Source organism: Sus scrofa, chromosome 9 (genome assembly GCF_000003025.6).
Source record: "Sus scrofa isolate TJ Tabasco breed Duroc chromosome 9, Sscrofa11.1, whole genome shotgun sequence".
NCBI classification, from domain to species: Eukaryota; Metazoa; Chordata; class Mammalia; order Artiodactyla; family Suidae; genus Sus; species Sus scrofa.
This window is the reverse complement of record NC_010451.4, coordinates 48,056,905-48,072,884: the sequence shown is the minus strand read 5'-3', so window position 1 is coordinate 48,072,884 and position 15,980 is coordinate 48,056,905. Positions and strand designations below refer to the sequence as shown.

The 15,980-nt window shown below is 50.2% G+C and overlaps 1 protein-coding gene across 2 annotated transcripts in view; it reads right to left on the bottom strand.

The window, feature by feature from the left end:
- Positions 1-15,980, bottom strand: part of GRIK4 (glutamate ionotropic receptor kainate type subunit 4) — a 455,817-nt gene that overhangs the window by 22,919 nt on the left and 416,918 nt on the right. For both annotated transcript variants that reach the window (XM_021062992.1, XM_021062991.1), the window contains 4 exons: positions 12,867-12,976; positions 8,903-9,076; positions 5,342-5,507; positions 3,526-3,751 (listed from right to left, as the gene is read on the bottom strand). In XM_021062992.1, the coding sequence (XP_020918651.1) occupies positions 3,526-3,751; positions 5,342-5,507; positions 8,903-9,076; positions 12,867-12,976 (676 nt within the window). The remainder of the gene's footprint in view (positions 1-3,525; positions 3,752-5,341; positions 5,508-8,902; positions 9,077-12,866; positions 12,977-15,980) is intronic.

Sequence of the window (15,980 nt, the reverse complement as noted above, 5' to 3'; positions counted from 1 at the left end):
GCTCCTACCTGCCTGCCTCTGGGAAGCCGGGGGTGGGGGTGGGGGTGGGAATATTCTGTGACAAAAACCTCACAATAGGCCATCTGTCTACTTCCTGCTTTATTTAGTTTCTCAGGCACTTCTAACTATCACTATACTATACCTGACAAGTGTTTACCCAAAGTAGCCCCAACAAGAGAAGAGCCGCCCAGAGCACGGTGGAAACTTCCTTTCCTCCATCCGTGTGGAGAATTGGTCTGGGACACCCCCGCCTGCCCGCCCCCCGCCCCCCGCCCCCAGCTGCCTGCTAAGTGTACAGAACCCCTGTCCCCACCCACCACTCTGTTGACATGGCTCCCCCTGCCACCCCCAAACAGAAAGCTCTATTGAGTGCAACTTTTTTCAATTTTTTGAATGCACTATGGCCAAGGAGCTTTGGTTCTGGAATTTTCTGGGTTTAATCCCCAAAACAGGCTTAAATGAAACCATGGAAAGCTCAATGCCCCAACATAGGCTGAGACCTGAGATCATTAAGAAAAAGCTGCCAAGGGGCTGGAAATCAACCAAGATGCCCAGTTTTCTTGTTCGAGCTCTGCGAAGGCCTGATGTGGACAGATAGCCCAGGGGAAAGTGCTCCAGTGAAGGAAATAGGCAGAAGCTGGAACAAATAGATTTGGGCTCCCAAACTTGCACGTGCTTAGGAATCTCCTGGGGATCTTGTTGACCTACAGACTCGGATTCAGGGGCTCTGGGGTGGGGGCTGAGATTCTGCCTTTCTAACAGGCTCCAAAGTGGGGCCCTGCCGCGGGATCACGCACTGCACTTTGACAGGTAAGGAATTAGATCAGCTCCCAGATCTCTTAGGAGCCTAAGAGTCCCTGTCCCCATAGATAGAAACTTCCCTGCTATGGATACAACTATGCTGGGCATGCCAACCCCAAGCCTACGGCACTGAACGTGATCTGGGTGAAGTTCAACAGCACCTCATGTATAGTAGGTACTTAACACACATCTGCAGTGAATGCTGCTAGTTCAAGCAGATGGGGCTGGGTGGTAAGACTCATGATCATTCTAGGTTTAGAGGCAAGGGTCCAGGCATTTCAAGCAGTTTTCAAGGCATCATCAACCCAACCTCGGTTGCACACCAAGGGCCCCATGAAAGGATTAATCTGTACCCCATATTTGCCTACTTAGCTCCTAAACGACCTCATTTTCCATCTCATTCCTTGTTCTCTTTCTCTTAATTTTCCTGGGTCCAGCCACACTGCTCATTCTATAGTGATTCCCTTACCTCCCACTTAAGAGTGACACACATGCTTACCTTTCTTGGAACTACATTCTGTCTCACCAAAGCACTGTGCAATGCTCGTCCCAGCCTGATCTAAGAACTTGAGCTAGCCCACAGCTCACCTTCCCCATCTATTTTGTCCTGCTGAGCTGGTGGACCCATTTGGCAACATGGTTAGCTGGGTCTGGAAACAGGCAGGCATCCTAGGCTCAAGCCCCACTTCTCTCTCTACTTAATCTGTGACCTTGGACGAGTCACTTATGGGCTCTGAATCTCAGTTCTCTCCTCTAGAATGGGAAGGACCACATCTCCCTTGCAGGTGGGATAAGACTGAGATAACACATGTGGAAAGAGCATCACGTCAGATACAGAAGAGATGCATTTCCCTTCCCTTTTTCCTTGGTTATTGGTGAAAATTTCTAGAGTCAGTCTGCTTTATGTCAACTCTTTATAGGTTTGTTCCATGAAAACTGTTGAAGCACTTGACCTTTCAGTTAAATTTGTTAAATTGCTGGAGTATTACTAAGGTGAAAGCTTTAGTTCTTTTTGTGGTTCACTCCACCACTTTGAAACAAAATGTCAGCCATTGCATTTCTCGAAGGGGCCCATAATCTGTAATATTAAAGGAAACAATGAAATATGACGCTAAGTGGAAGTTACAAGGGTCGCCGAGTGCCCTCAGTGAGACCTCTCGTTTACAGACCTGCTAGTGTCCAAGTTCAGGAGTGAACCCTATTATTGCCTATGGTCATTGTCTTGGTTTCCAGCCAGTCTTTAAGAAGTCATCTGCTTTTATCAAATAACATAGTAAACAATCGAGAAGAAGAGGAGGGCATGAATGTTCCCCAAAACAGGTTCAGGGTGATGAGACATTGTGGGGAGACCCCTGACTGGATGATTAGGTTTAACCAGATGATCAGGTTTAACCCTATGAGGCAGCTATTAGAAAACTGATTTTAGGAGTTTCCATTGTGGCTTAGCCGTTAACTAACCCGACTAGTATCCATGAGGATGCAGGTTTGATTCCTCGCCTGGCTTAGTGGGTTGAGGATCCGGCATTGCCATGAGCTGTGCTGTAGGTTGCAGACATGGCTCAGATCCCGTGTTACTGTGGCTGTGGTATAGGCCAGCAGCTACAGCTCCGGTTAGACCCCTAGCCTGGGAACCTCCATATGCTGCAAGTGTGGCCCTAAAAAGACCAAAAAAAAAAAAAAAAAAGAGAGAAAGCTGATTTTACAAGTGAGATAACTGAGACTCAGAGAGGTTAAGTAACTTAAGTCCCACAGCCAGGAGCCAGGGTGCACTCCCCAGTCTGCCTGACTCCAGCCCGGGCTCTTCACATTATAAGTGAGGCTTATAATTTACAGAGTTCTGAGTCAGGAAATGATGCAGAGAAGGGTGTGTAAGATAACAGCAAAGGTGCACATACTGTAGATCAATTTCCCCACATGAATGGCTTTCCTTGATTCCTGCTTCTTCTCCTGCTGCCTCGTCCAGGACATCCTGGTGTAAGGACAGCCTCAGACGAGGACAGTCCTGGCCAATTTGGCTCTCTGGGGTGTGTGAGTGAATCCCCTCGTCCATAATCACAGTGAACAGCTAGACGTGCTCTGTCACCTGCTGGCGAGGGGACCATCAGCAGGGGGAGGCCTAAAGCAAGGAAACCCTCTAGAAGGCACAGCTGGGATGCCTTTCTGGAAGCTGAGCATCTCCAACCTCCTTAACAAATCGACAGCACGGTCAGCAAGCTGAGCACCAGCGCTCTCCCACCCACGCTCAGCCCATTACACTGACCTGGAGCCACAGACGATTTGAAAACCTTCTCCTCTAATCACGTCAGTCCCCTTTTGCAGCAAACCTTTCCCCAGAGACACTAACTACAAAATGAATCCCCTTGAGTTCTACCATCTCTTCCATCTTTCCACAGCGAGTAGACAGGTCAGCCAATAGAGAAATGGCCAAAGGGCGGGAGAGGCTGGGGCAGAGACCCAAAGCATCCACCGAGGGTTCCCTTGAAATAATTCATCAATTAATAACTGGTTACCCCTTCAGTAATTAAGGGCTGAGAATGGGTCACTGATGGCTGGAAGTATGTGGGTTCACTTTTTTAATACACCTGGAGAATGCCTGCCTCGGGTCACTGTTAAATGGGCTCTAGAAACAGGGGCTGCGGCCTTGAAGGCTGCATTCCGGGGTTGGAGCTAGTCTGGGCCTGCCTGGACGAAGCTACCCGAAGAGGCTGCTCCTCTCCTGCATACCGACTGGCATGCCAATCCCATAGCCCTTGGTGTCCAGCAGGCCCCCAATCTGAGTGAGGTTGCAGTTTCGCTGCCGATAGTACTCGTTCATGGTGGACTCCAGCAGGAAGGCGTAGTTGGAGTTCAACACCCTGGCGATCCCCTCCTCGGTGCTCTTCACAAACACACTGGGCTGCTTGGAGTACATGTAATTCCACATGCGCTGGTAGGTCTGATAGCGGGAATTCTGGGAAAAGAGCACACGGAAAGCGGGTTGGGCAAAGGGCACGGAGACAGTGGTCGGGAAGGGAGGGCATTGATGGGGGCCTTCAAATTCTGGCCCCTCTGCACCTCCGTCCCCTCCTTGTTCCCCGTTCCCTTTCATCTCAACTGTGGCTGCTCAACAGCAGGAGGAGAGGGCTGGACCTTTGGGGCCTTTTCCAGAAAGACAAAGAGGGAACAGGGTCCGCAGGTGCTTCAACTCTGCCTGCGGGTTCCATAAGTGGTTCTGCCTCATCCACCCTCGAGAGCTCTTCCACTGCCCGCCTCTGTGTTCTGACCCAAGGGAGAATAACCTATTTATTCAGACTGTGTCCTTGCTGCCCTTCCGGAGGAGGCGAAGTCAGGTGCATTCTGGACTTCCAAGCAACATCATCTGAGGGAGCAGAGCCAGCCTCTTCCACCCTAAACGCATCCAGCAAGCACCAGCCAACACCGGCTTCTATTTGACAAATGATAACTAGACCGAGAGCATTCTGGGGGCCTCTCTAAACCCTGAGTTTGCCGGATGCCTTCACTGGCCCTGTGCCAACAGCACTGAGACTTGTATGGAAAACAGAAAACTGCAGGCCGTGGACTGGTTTCATTGTGCAAATCAACTTCTTGGGTCTTAGGGTGGTTCGACACCCACTGACTCCAGGGGATTCTGCTCCCCTAGAGCTCCTGAAGCAAAAGAAAACCGCTGCTGTGTCTGGCCTGACTCTGTCAGCCTTGGTCATCAGTCACGTGGTCTGCCAGCTAACACAGCATTGTGGCGGGGTCTGCTCCTGAGCCTTGCCAGGGGACCCCTGAGATCCATCTAGTTTGGGATCAATGAAACCAATTCATCTTAATCTAGAGTTCTGTATACTTCAGTCATTTGTGTGTGATTCCAATCTTGCTTTGTCCAAGTATGACTTATAATATTCAGCCTACTTGAAAGTTTAAATGCATGTTAGCCTCATCCCATGCAGCAATATAAATAAAATACGTTAGATTCACTGCCTATTTTTTTTTCATGGCCGTACCTGTGGCATATGGAGGTTCCCAAACTAGGGTTGAATTGGAGCTGCAGCTGCAGGCCTATGCCACAGACAGCCACGGCAATGTCAGATCAGAGCCACATCTGCGACCCATGCTGCAGCTTGAGGTAACGTCAGACCCTTAACCCAACGAGCGAGGCCAGGATCGAACCCACATCCTCCCGGAAACTATGTTGGATTCTTGATCTGCTGAGCCTCAACAGGAACTCCAACTGCCTATTTTTTCTAATATTCATTAGAATAAATATGAACCTACTGCAATTAGAAAATAGTTCTACCACTAAAATCATTTCAAGTGTTACTAATCATTCATGTACAACATTTGGGACAAGGCAGATATTAACTCAAGCGCTCTGGGGACCTCATTCCGTGGGTATGTTGTGGAGCAGGAGAAAAATGAGCCTCATAAGAGCTTTCAAACTAGATGTTCAAAAGGGATGATGGGATGAGGAGAGATGTTTTTATCTCTAGCAGAGAAACATCTCAACACTATTCTGCCCAACCCCCGATGTTGGTGAGAAACTATATGGGTTTACTTGGAAGAAGGTCATGCTGGAGCCTCCGTGAATTGTGCCATATTCAATGGCGGTCTGGTCAGCCAGGTCGTCCACTGACTCAATGGGCACATCCATGCGCTGCACGGTCAGGAAGGCTGCCAGGTTGGCCGTGTAGGATGAGATGATGATCAGCGTGAATGCCCACCTACGTAGGAAAAGACCAAAAAGTCATCACTGCCCAGGCACTCCCAGGAGTCTTAGCCCCATCCCCCGTCCTGCAGTGACATGGGAGAAACCGGGTGGCCCTCTTCTGAAGGAGCTCTCAGCTTAGCAGGGGAAGAGAGAGAAGGCAGGGTATATGATAGCAACAGAAATGAACAGCGCTTGGCAGGGTGGCTAGGAGAAGACAGCGGTTTTCTTATTTTATTTCCCAAAGGAGGTGATTATTGGGTCGCTACTCAAAAGAAGTGTGTCCATGAACCTCAGGCAGCTTGGGAGACAGTGAACAATGAGCTTGTGAATGAGCCAGCTCTGGGGGCTCTGTCTAAAGATAGAGCTGGGATCTGTGTTATCCCCCCACCCCTGCCCCCTCACAATGCAGCTGACCTTCAGAGAAGCTTTGCCATGTCCTGCACCCCTGCTGCAAGCTGAGCCCACTATCTCAAGGACTCCCTACAACTCAGGGGAGGTGAAATTCTTATCCCCATTTTACAGATGGGGAAACTGAAGCTCAGAGAAGCAAAGTTATGTGCCAAGTAGCCCACTGATAAACGCTTATTCTAAAACCAGTGTTACCCATTCTGAGAGCAGAAACTCTTCAAGACTAACGGGTAAAAATGCACCTCTGAACTGCTGAGAAGCTGGAATTAGAAAACGCTTTTACAATGGTCATGCAGTTTCGAAATGGAAGCTTGTTTTATTGGGTAGATCGAACTCATTTAAAATTAGAAGAGTTTTGCAACTCAGGCAGCATACACGCTAAAGTCATTAAAACGAGTTTGTTCACTTAAGTAGGTTAAACAAGACTTCTACCATCTGGTCAGCAGTATGGATCTGCTTCCTAATCCATTTGTTTATAGGAGTTCAAAGATATATGTAAGTGCAACTGAGGTTGGATAATAGCCAGATTCTGAATCAGTGGAGTCGAATTAATGAGGCTTTACTCATTGCAAAGACATTGCCAACTAAGGCATAGCGTTTGCCACAGGATGTGGCAACTAGTAGTTTCCAGGTAGATTTTCAAGACAGGAAGTCCCACTGCCCCCTTTGCCACCCAACTCCTGCAGGGGGCCTCCCAGGAACGAAGGGACAAGGGCATTCATCAAGACCCCCAGTTAGGGATCTGGTTTGAGTTCTGGCTTTGTCCAATTCCATCTATGAGACCTTGGGGAAAAGCAATACACCTCCTCTGAGCTCATCTGCTTGTCTAATAAACAGTGCTAATCCTGTCTTTGGAGAGTTGTGAGATCAGATGAGATAATTTGTCATTAGTGACTAATAATCTGTAAAGGACGAGATGAGTGTGAGACACAGAGACCTGTAGGGACAGGCCCTCGCACTGAGAGTGGGATGGAAATCATTTGGCCGCCTTCCCTCTTGGGGACCTGTAAGGACCAGGAGTCCAGTCTTGAAACCTGCTCTCCTTGCTCCTGCCTGGACTCTCACACTCCCTTGGAAGTTGTCTCTCAAACCCTGGCCCCCAGGGAGGCCGGGCTGGTGGTGAGTGGTCCTCAGGTGGAGGCGAGCACTCGGATGCTGCTCTGCTCCGTGGCTGTGGGTTAATGAGCCCTGGGTGTGGACAGGACCTCAGAGTTGGCTGGGGAGGTCCCCTCAGCCCCGTAGCTGCACTTTGGCCTCTGCTCCACCCTGAGCAGCCATGCAGCTATTTATGCCACTGGTCACAAAGGGACAGGTCAGAGAGCGTAGGGAGCTCAGAGCAAGCCCATCACCTCTGCTGAGAAAGCAAATCACGCCATGCTCTCTCGGGAGGGGTCCGTGGGGCCATGCTCCTGGGCCAGAGGGGCATTGTTAGTTGTAAAGCTGGCATTCTTGTTAGCAACATGGCATCTTCTGTCACTTGCTCTGGATAAGGACACCAGATGGCCCTGTCTTCTGACCTCCTACTCCCCAGGGAACAACCAAACTAGTCCCTGATTTAATAACCAAGAACTCCCAGAGGCAATGGGGCACACAAGCCCCTCCTGGGGGCTGGGGGGGCTGAGCCCCTCTCCCCCCGTCATGCTCTTGAGCAGGGTGGCCCAGCCACCTGGGGCCAGCTAGTTAAAGCGCTGCCGAGCTGGTGGCTGAGGCCGAGAGCCTGCAGGACAAGTGGTCCTCGCACCAGGACAGATGCTCTCTGGAGGAGGGAGTTCCTGAGGCAAGGAGCTGACAGGTGCAGGAAGCAGGCAGGGCGGCCCTACGTGCCGTGCATGGGAACAAGCACCTCTGGAAGGAAAAGCCCCAGGTGGAAAGGGATCTGCAGAATCTGTAGCTGACTTCTCATCTCTGGGTTTCGGCCCCGATTTCCTAGATTTTGAGGGAGCTCTGGGACTGTGGCTGCCAAGACCACCTTGTCTGTGAGAAACATGAGACTCAGTTCCCCAGGGGATCTGCTCAGTGACTCCTGGGCACAATCTGATGATGGGTGAGCACCTTGCCCCAGTGGTTTCAATCCTACTGTATGTGTCACTCATCAGTTCCAGCTGTGTTTCTACCTCCCCATCAGCCCCTGTCCAGCATCTCCTAGGTAACTGTCCAGATCACCGACTGTCCCCAGCGCCCTTGCCCTCCCTTTTCCTCTGGCTTACACAGGCTGAGAAGGAGGGGACAGAATGAAGGATGTAAGTCTTAAAAACTGTGACACCAAACCTGACAGTGGGTTTTTAACTGAGATCGGGGAACTTGCCTCTCAAGGCTACACATTATTTCATTTCCTCCCTTAATGGTCTAAAAGCAATGATTAGTCCAAACATTTATGCAGATCTTCCAAATTTTCCAAGAAACTTCCCACACATTGAATCATTCCACCATGTTCCTTTGGCCCTGCCTGAGCCAAGAGGAGAGGGGAGTTTCAGGCAGAGGCTGGCTGACTGCCCATGTGTGGACTGTGCTGTCAACTCACTCCCCAAGGTCCTGTCCAATTCCGAGCCACTAGGAGCTCACATTTTCCTACACCTGCGGAGGTGGACAGGTACAGCAGGTCCCTAGAGTTAGGTACAGAGGGACAAAGCTCCAGAAAGGGGATGGAAGGGGCATGATGTGGCAGGAGGCTGAGATGCTACATGCTCATATATGCATCCTTGCATGACTTTGGAGGCCCCGCCTCTCAACCTCTGGTCATCTTCAGGTTGGGAAGTTACAACTGCTTTGCTGTGGGCCTTCAAGGCATATTCTTACTCCTTGTTCTTTCCTGCCTTGGTGTCCCTCTGCATCCAGACCTCCGAGGTGGAGAATGGGGTAGGAGATAGGATGGCATAAAACTCATCCACCCACTGCCCCCAAACCTGAGCTGGCAGAGGCTTTGGCCTTTCCCACGGTAGAGCTGAGGTTCCTGCCTACTGGAAGATGGATCGGGGTTTCACCAAGGGCTGGGGGTCTTACCAGACGCCACTGACACAGCGGGTGGATAAGGCGCGAGGGGCAATGGTGGAGCCCTGCTGCATGAAGCCCCCGACCGGAAACCAGAGGCTGTTGCCCAGCGAGTACTGATTCACCAGGAGGTTGCACCGGCCCTGGGCACATGGGTGGGGGCTGTACCACTCATAGGGGGTCAACCTGCGGGAGAGAGGAACACACACCAGTGACACCAAAGGTGGGTAGGAAGGAAGGGGTGCTGGGGGTATGGGGGCGCTGTCTTCCTGGCCTCACCTCTGCTGGGCCTGTGGCCTTAGGTGAGCCCCCTGCAGCACTTGGGATGTTCCCAGTGAGAAATGAGAGGGTTGGACTCTGTGGGCGGTTTTGGAACTGTTTCTCTTTAACCAAAGATACAACTGAATTTTTTCAAAATAAATCAAGTCAAGGGGTGTTCGGCTGGGAATTGCTTGTTCTGCTTCTGCTAATTCCCAAAGTGATCAGACAGAGACCCAGGGCCCTACGAGCTATGGTTTGAAAACCCTTAGCCTGGAGCAGGAGTTATCTATCACACTTTAACCGACATCAGAATCAGCAAGAAGGCCTGTGAAAACAGACTGCTGAGCCCCACCCCAAAGCATCTGATTCAGTATATGTGGGTAAGATCGAAGAACCTGCAAGTTCCTAGGTGATATGGAGGCCACTGGCCCAGGAACCACACTTTGAGAACCACCAGCCTGGATGGTCCCTCAGCCCTGATTCTCAGCCCTGTCACCTGGGAACTTTTAAAAGAATGGCCAACACCAGGATTCCACGCCCAGAGGTTCTGATTTAATTTATCCAGGTGAGGGCTGAGCATCAGCATTTTTAGGGCTCTCCGGGTGAGCGTGATGGGCACACGGGGTTGAGAAGGGTGGGTGACCCTCACAGCCTCACACTGGCCTCTCTCCAAGCAGTACCTCTGATATCTAGAATGCCCTTTCTTCCTGCCACCTCTTCTGCCAGCCTGTCTCCCACACCGAGCCTTCTAGCTCTGATGCGAGGATGCACCTGGGCATGTGCTGAGCAGGGCAGGCGCTGTGTGGTCACAGGGTGTTATCATCGTCCTAGGCCCTCCTATCTCTTCCCTCAGTCTAGTGTGCATGTGCTGTGCTGCGGCCCCAGGCCACATTTCCATCGTGGCCACTCATTCCCGAACACAAAGCCAATGGGCCGCCACTGGCCCTGTCCTGAGATGTGCCCCTCCCCTCTGTGGCTTACGGAGCTGGCTTGCATCCGTGGTGCCTCACCTCGGTGGTTCCCAAGCCTACCAGCCATTGGAAGTGAGCTTCAAAAATACAGATTCCCAGGCTCCATCCTTGGAGCTTCTGAGACGTTTGGACTTCGAAATTCAAGTTTTTAAAAGCTCCCTATGGAGTTCCCGTCGTGGCGCAGTGGTTAACGAATCCGACTAGGAACCATGAGGTTGCGGGTTTGATCCCTGGCCTTGCTCAGTGAGTTAATGATCCGGCATTGCTGTTAGCTGTGGTGTAGGTTGCAGACGCGGCATTGCTGTGGCTCTGGTGTAGGCTGGCAGCTACAGCTCCGATTAGACCCCTAGCCCGGGAACCTCTATATGCCGCAGGAGTGGCCCAAGAAATGGCAAAAAGACAAAAAAAAAAAAGCTCCCTATGTGACTGGGGCATCATCTGGCGTGGGAACCACTGCCTTCCATCAGTGATTTTTCAAACATCTTTTCGCCTCTAAAATCTTACCCAGAAGTACAATATATAAGAGAGAAAGTCAGAGCTGGTCTGAATGAGGACGGGTTGGGGCCAGAGCTCTGGTCGCCCAGCCTCTTCTCACTGTACCTTTCAGGAGCCTCCATGCTCTGTGCAACTCTGTTTGAAGGCCACTGCCTCAGGCCAGATTACCCTAGGCTCAGATACTACATATATAGGATATTTTATTTATATGTAAGAATATATAAATATATATTTATATATGTTATTTTATTGATTTATAAATACATATTTATATATAAGATATTTTATTTATATGTGTGTGCTTATTTATATGTAGGATATTTTAATTATATATAGGTATACACAGAAATAACACACCCTACATATGTTATTAGGATATACTATATCCTACATATGTTATATCCTACACACACACACATATATATAGAAATAATATATCCAACATGTTATCCTAATAACATATGTAGGATATATAAATAATATATATCCTAATATGTCCTAATATGTCCCAATAACATATGTAGGATATATTATTTATATATACATGTATTTTATTTATATGTGTGTATATATTTTTTACGTATGTATTTTATTTATTTATATCTAGACCCATATATATATGATGAATGATCAGACTTCAGTAAAATTTTTTGGTTACTTTTTGTTAATTCTGGATTCTGGGATGGGCTCTGTGTGTGTGTGTTTATCTGGTAACTAAGCTCCAAGCCCATCTGCAGGCCCTTGAGGTCACCTTGAGCTGTGACCTGCTATACACAGAGGTCCAATCAAAGGGGCAAGAGTGAATTACACAGCAGCGGCGCCAGGACTCAGGTGCACAGCTTCCTCTGAGCAGCCATAGACAGCACAGTGAAGCAGAGAGGGAACATGTCAGACAGCATGCCAGCTCCCGAACACCTGGCCAGTCATCACTGACAACAGATACTTGTCGGTGGCAATGCCCACAGGCCCAAGCGGGGAAGATGGCACCAGAGCCACACATGCAGCAGCCTTTGAGGAGGTCCAGGTTGTAAGCAAGGCCTTCCTCTGGCTGGCTGCATCTCATGGGCTGGGGATGACTTTCTGAACTGGGCTTTGATTTCTACTGGAAGATGCAAGGACTGGGTGAGTCCATGCCTCTTGGGAAGGCTGGGAACTGCCTGGGGTACAGCACCCCACAGTTCCTCGGGGCTCCATCTACTCCCCTCCACCACCGAGCTGACAAGCTCTTGCAGAAGGCCCCACCCCGTAGCCGTGGAGCATTCACTCTACAAGCAGCCTGTCCTGCTCCTGTGGCCTCTGGCAAAGGACAGCGCTGAGGAAGTGGCTGGAACAGAGCCACTGTCAGCCCTCTAGAAGCTCAGTCTGAGCTGTTCTCTGCTCCTCTAGGAAGCAGGGATCCGAGCGAGTGACCCTGAGCCACAAGAGATGGTTCTGCTTCTGGATAGTAAGTTGGTCAGGCTGGTCCAACTTAGCCCCAGAGAGAAACAACCCTCTCTGTGTACCTTGAGGGGAGGCCTTGGCTTGGGATGCACCTCCAGTTCAGAAACAATCTCTGGTTTCCAGGGAGAGGGTGGGAGGGCGCCTGTTCTCCCCACCCCTTGATCTGAACTGCTCATCTCAACTCAGCACTACTTGCCAATGTATCTTTCCATCCTGCCCTCCCACTGCCCAGCACCCTCTGCAGTTCCCATTCAACAAGGCAGCTGTGTTTTAGATCGGGGCTGGGGAAGGGCCAGGCCCTCTGCGGAGGAGGCCTTCTCCCTCACCTGTGCCACCCAGGCCTCTGGTCCCCCACTCTGGGCTTGCAGGCTCTGTTCTTGTCACTCAGCACTTTATGGCAGATCCTGGCAAGGGCAGATGCCAGGACAGCCAAACGCACAGCACTTAATCAGAGTGATCTTCCTGCCACCTTCCTCCTTTCCTCTGTCTCCCAAGACTCCTACACAAGCAGGGGGCTGGAGACCGCCGAAGAGGAGGGATGAGAGGCAGGGGTGCAAAAGCAAAATCGGACAAGCTGGCCTGTCGCATTGTGCCTCTTATGGGATGTGCACATAGATGGACGGATGGGTGGTGCCAGGTCGACAGTTGGGCTGAGTGGTTCATGTCCTGAATGCCTCGCCCATCCCTCTGGTTTCTTTCGCACCAAGGTCTTCTCAACCCGCCCCACTCCTGCTCCCCACCCCCTTTGGTGCAGTTCCCAGAGGTGGACGCGAGGTGGCGGTGTGAGGACGGGGAAGGGGAGAGAGTACCGAGCCACCAGGAAGAGGACGCAGCTGACGGCCAGATAGGCTAGAAGCATGAAGAGCCAGACGCCCGGAGAAAATGGGTCCAGGAAGGAGAAATAGCCAGGTCTGCGTCCCTGAAAATGGAGATAAAAACAAGATTCACTGTTCACAGTCAGCATGGCCCTTGGGCAGGCAGGGCAGACAGGATGGGAGCTGGGTCTGGCCCCAGATTGCACAGCCCTGGGCTATGGGTGACTGGTTTAAATGACTCAGGAGTGGAAGGTGTAGAGGGGACTGCAGCAAAACACCTATCCAGCCCTGATCTCAGTAGATGAAACAAAAGAACAGACTGGGACCTCATCACTTCCTAGGATCAGGGAAGCTCTGTACTGGGCAAGCAGAACAGCCCTCAGTGCCCCTGTGTCCTCCAGGGGCAGCGCAGATGGGCTCTGAAGTGCCTTGGGGCATGTTGATGTCTTCGGTGCTGGACAGGACCCTAGCCCCCCTCTATGACACATCTGTCTCATGAGGATGCTAATATGATAGGTATCCTTGGCTTTTTGTTTGCAGGGTGATCTCAGGCACAGCGGGACCTTCTCAAGTTAACCTTAAACTGGTGCTGGGAGGCCCAGATTCTCATTTTCACTATCCTAAAGCAGAAATCAAAGCCCAGGGCAGTTGAGAGATGTGCCCAGGGTTATATGGCTCATCAGAGGAAGAACTGGGGCTCAAATGCAAGCTTGCTGACACAAAGCCTAGGGCTCATACCATGATGTTGTGGGAAAACACGTGTGTCCCCAGCCCAGGGACATGCTTGGCTGGAGTCACGGGAGCCAAAGGATAGAGCCTGGAATGGAAAGCTGGGGGCCAAGCTCCCCTGCAGTTTTCTGCAGGAAAGTCCTCCCTCCTGGTCTTTTGCTGTGTAGTCTTGGCAGGTGCACACTCCCCTCCAGCCTTCACTGTAGCTGGACTCGATCAAAGGTGATACCCTGGCCACCTATGGCCAAGTGCCCATAGACAACTTGTCTGTTGACCCACAGGGCTTACCCATTTTGACTAGTTGCCAACATTAAATGATTGGGGGATTTCACATAAAAATCCAGATTTCTGGCTTTAAAAAAAATGGGCAATCTGGCAACACTGGGCCTCATTTTCAACCAGCTAGAGCTGAGTGGTAGCTGCCACTCAAGATAGGGTCCTTCTCTCCAGCTCCCCACTGCTGCCTTGATCTTGCACCAGGCTTACTTCTTTCATTTATTATGAAACCACTGGACTAGATGCTCCCTAAGAACCGTTATAAGTAGAAGATGATATGATTTTATGATTCCGGGAATCTAGGAAGTCCATGGATAGGGCAGAAAATCAGCATGCAGCTCAGGGGTTCTATCGACAGATAAACTTTCAAGCTCAAGAATATATGAATCACAGCACAACCTACTGTTAATATCAAGGTGTGCCATTCTTACACTGGGATCCCTGGAAGCACAAAAGGGAACTACCTATGCCAGTACTGAGCTGATCTCAACCAACTTCCTGGGCTTTCGTTATGCAAAGGAGCCAGACCATGGAGACCAGCTGAGGAACTCCAGGTAACAGGAACTGCTCCCTCTGTAGCATCCACAGGGGTGGGGAGAGGCTGCAGGGTCCCACCGTATTTGCACAGTCCCAATTTCAACTTCTCTTCTGGTGGATATGCTGTTTCTTCTTGGAGAGCCAGTAGGCAAATACCTGAAGCACTTAGGAGTAAAGTTTTACACTCCTGTTTGGGGACACAGTCCAGAGAACGCAGAGTGAAGAAGTCAACAGCTTACCCTCTGTCCATGGGCCCTCGGTTCTTTGGTCTTTCAGCCTTCATCAGACTGACAGTGACCTCTCAGGTGGTCTGTCTGAGACCGGTTTTCTCTCCCAATGTGGCTTAGACCAGGCAACTGCCCTCTGATACCAACTGCAAGTTCCCTGCCTCATGTGCATGCAAGCTTGAGCCACACAGAAACACTCAGGTGATGTATAGGGAAAATAAAACAACTTGAGAGACAAAGCTCAGTAACCAAGGGAACAGGAGAGAAATGGGGAGAAGACCATTTGAGGATACCTGGTCCTATCACTATGTAAATTCTCTAATGGGAAGAAGGACTCAAGAGCAGCACGACTGGAGTCCCTAGTCAGTCACTGCTGCATCCATCATGGGCTAACCATGTCTCCGTCATCATCCTTAAGAGTCAGGGGCGGAAATAGGAAGACACAGAGTAAGTCCAGACCAAGATGGGCAGCTCCCCATGGCTGTACATTTGCCACAGCAGAAACCACCAGCCTGGTTTGCTCCTGGGGTCCTTCTATACCCCAGCGCTTTCCTGGGCAGACACATGCTTTCTACGCCCGTCACTCATGACTATTTCACTCTGTGTCTCTCAATTGAGAGATATCCAGGAGGGAAGAAAATCTTTTATTGTTGCTTTCTGAATCTGAAACCCCATTAGATGCTCAATGTCAGAAATCTATACCTGATTATATCACAACGAGTGAAATTGAGGAAAATGACAGCACTATTTAAAGCTGCCATATTTGGTTATGGGTGATAAGAAATGATGCACAGCCATGGGAAAAACATTCCTGGAGACTCAAGTTATAAAACATAGAACATCGCACAAACAAGGATCAAGACATAAACAGAGCTTCACTGGAAATATATCCGTCATGTTGGCAAAAGGCAACATCTGATTCCACTTGTGATTGACTGATGCCAACCAGAAGAGCAAAGAATGGGCAGTCATTTGAGATCCGGGTCTGGGCTCACAGAACCTCGGCTTGAGCTGAGCCCAAGCTACTTTTCTGATGCCAAAGAGAAGTATGCTACTTGCAAAGCTCTGAACGCCTACCATTTTTTCTATGTGGATGCTTTAGATGGCTTCCTTCCCCAAAGACATTTGAATTACTGGTGCTTGGAGATCAGGTGTCCTATGCCACATCATAGATATTCTTCTTAATCCAAAGGATATATGATGGTGACACTTTTTTCCTGAAGAACTCAAAATGCTCCATTACGTTCTTTCCATTTCAGCACCCTGTTCTCCATATTGACAGATGGAAGGACTGGGACCCAGGGAGGTTAAGGGTCATGCTCAAATCACTGGTGATGGC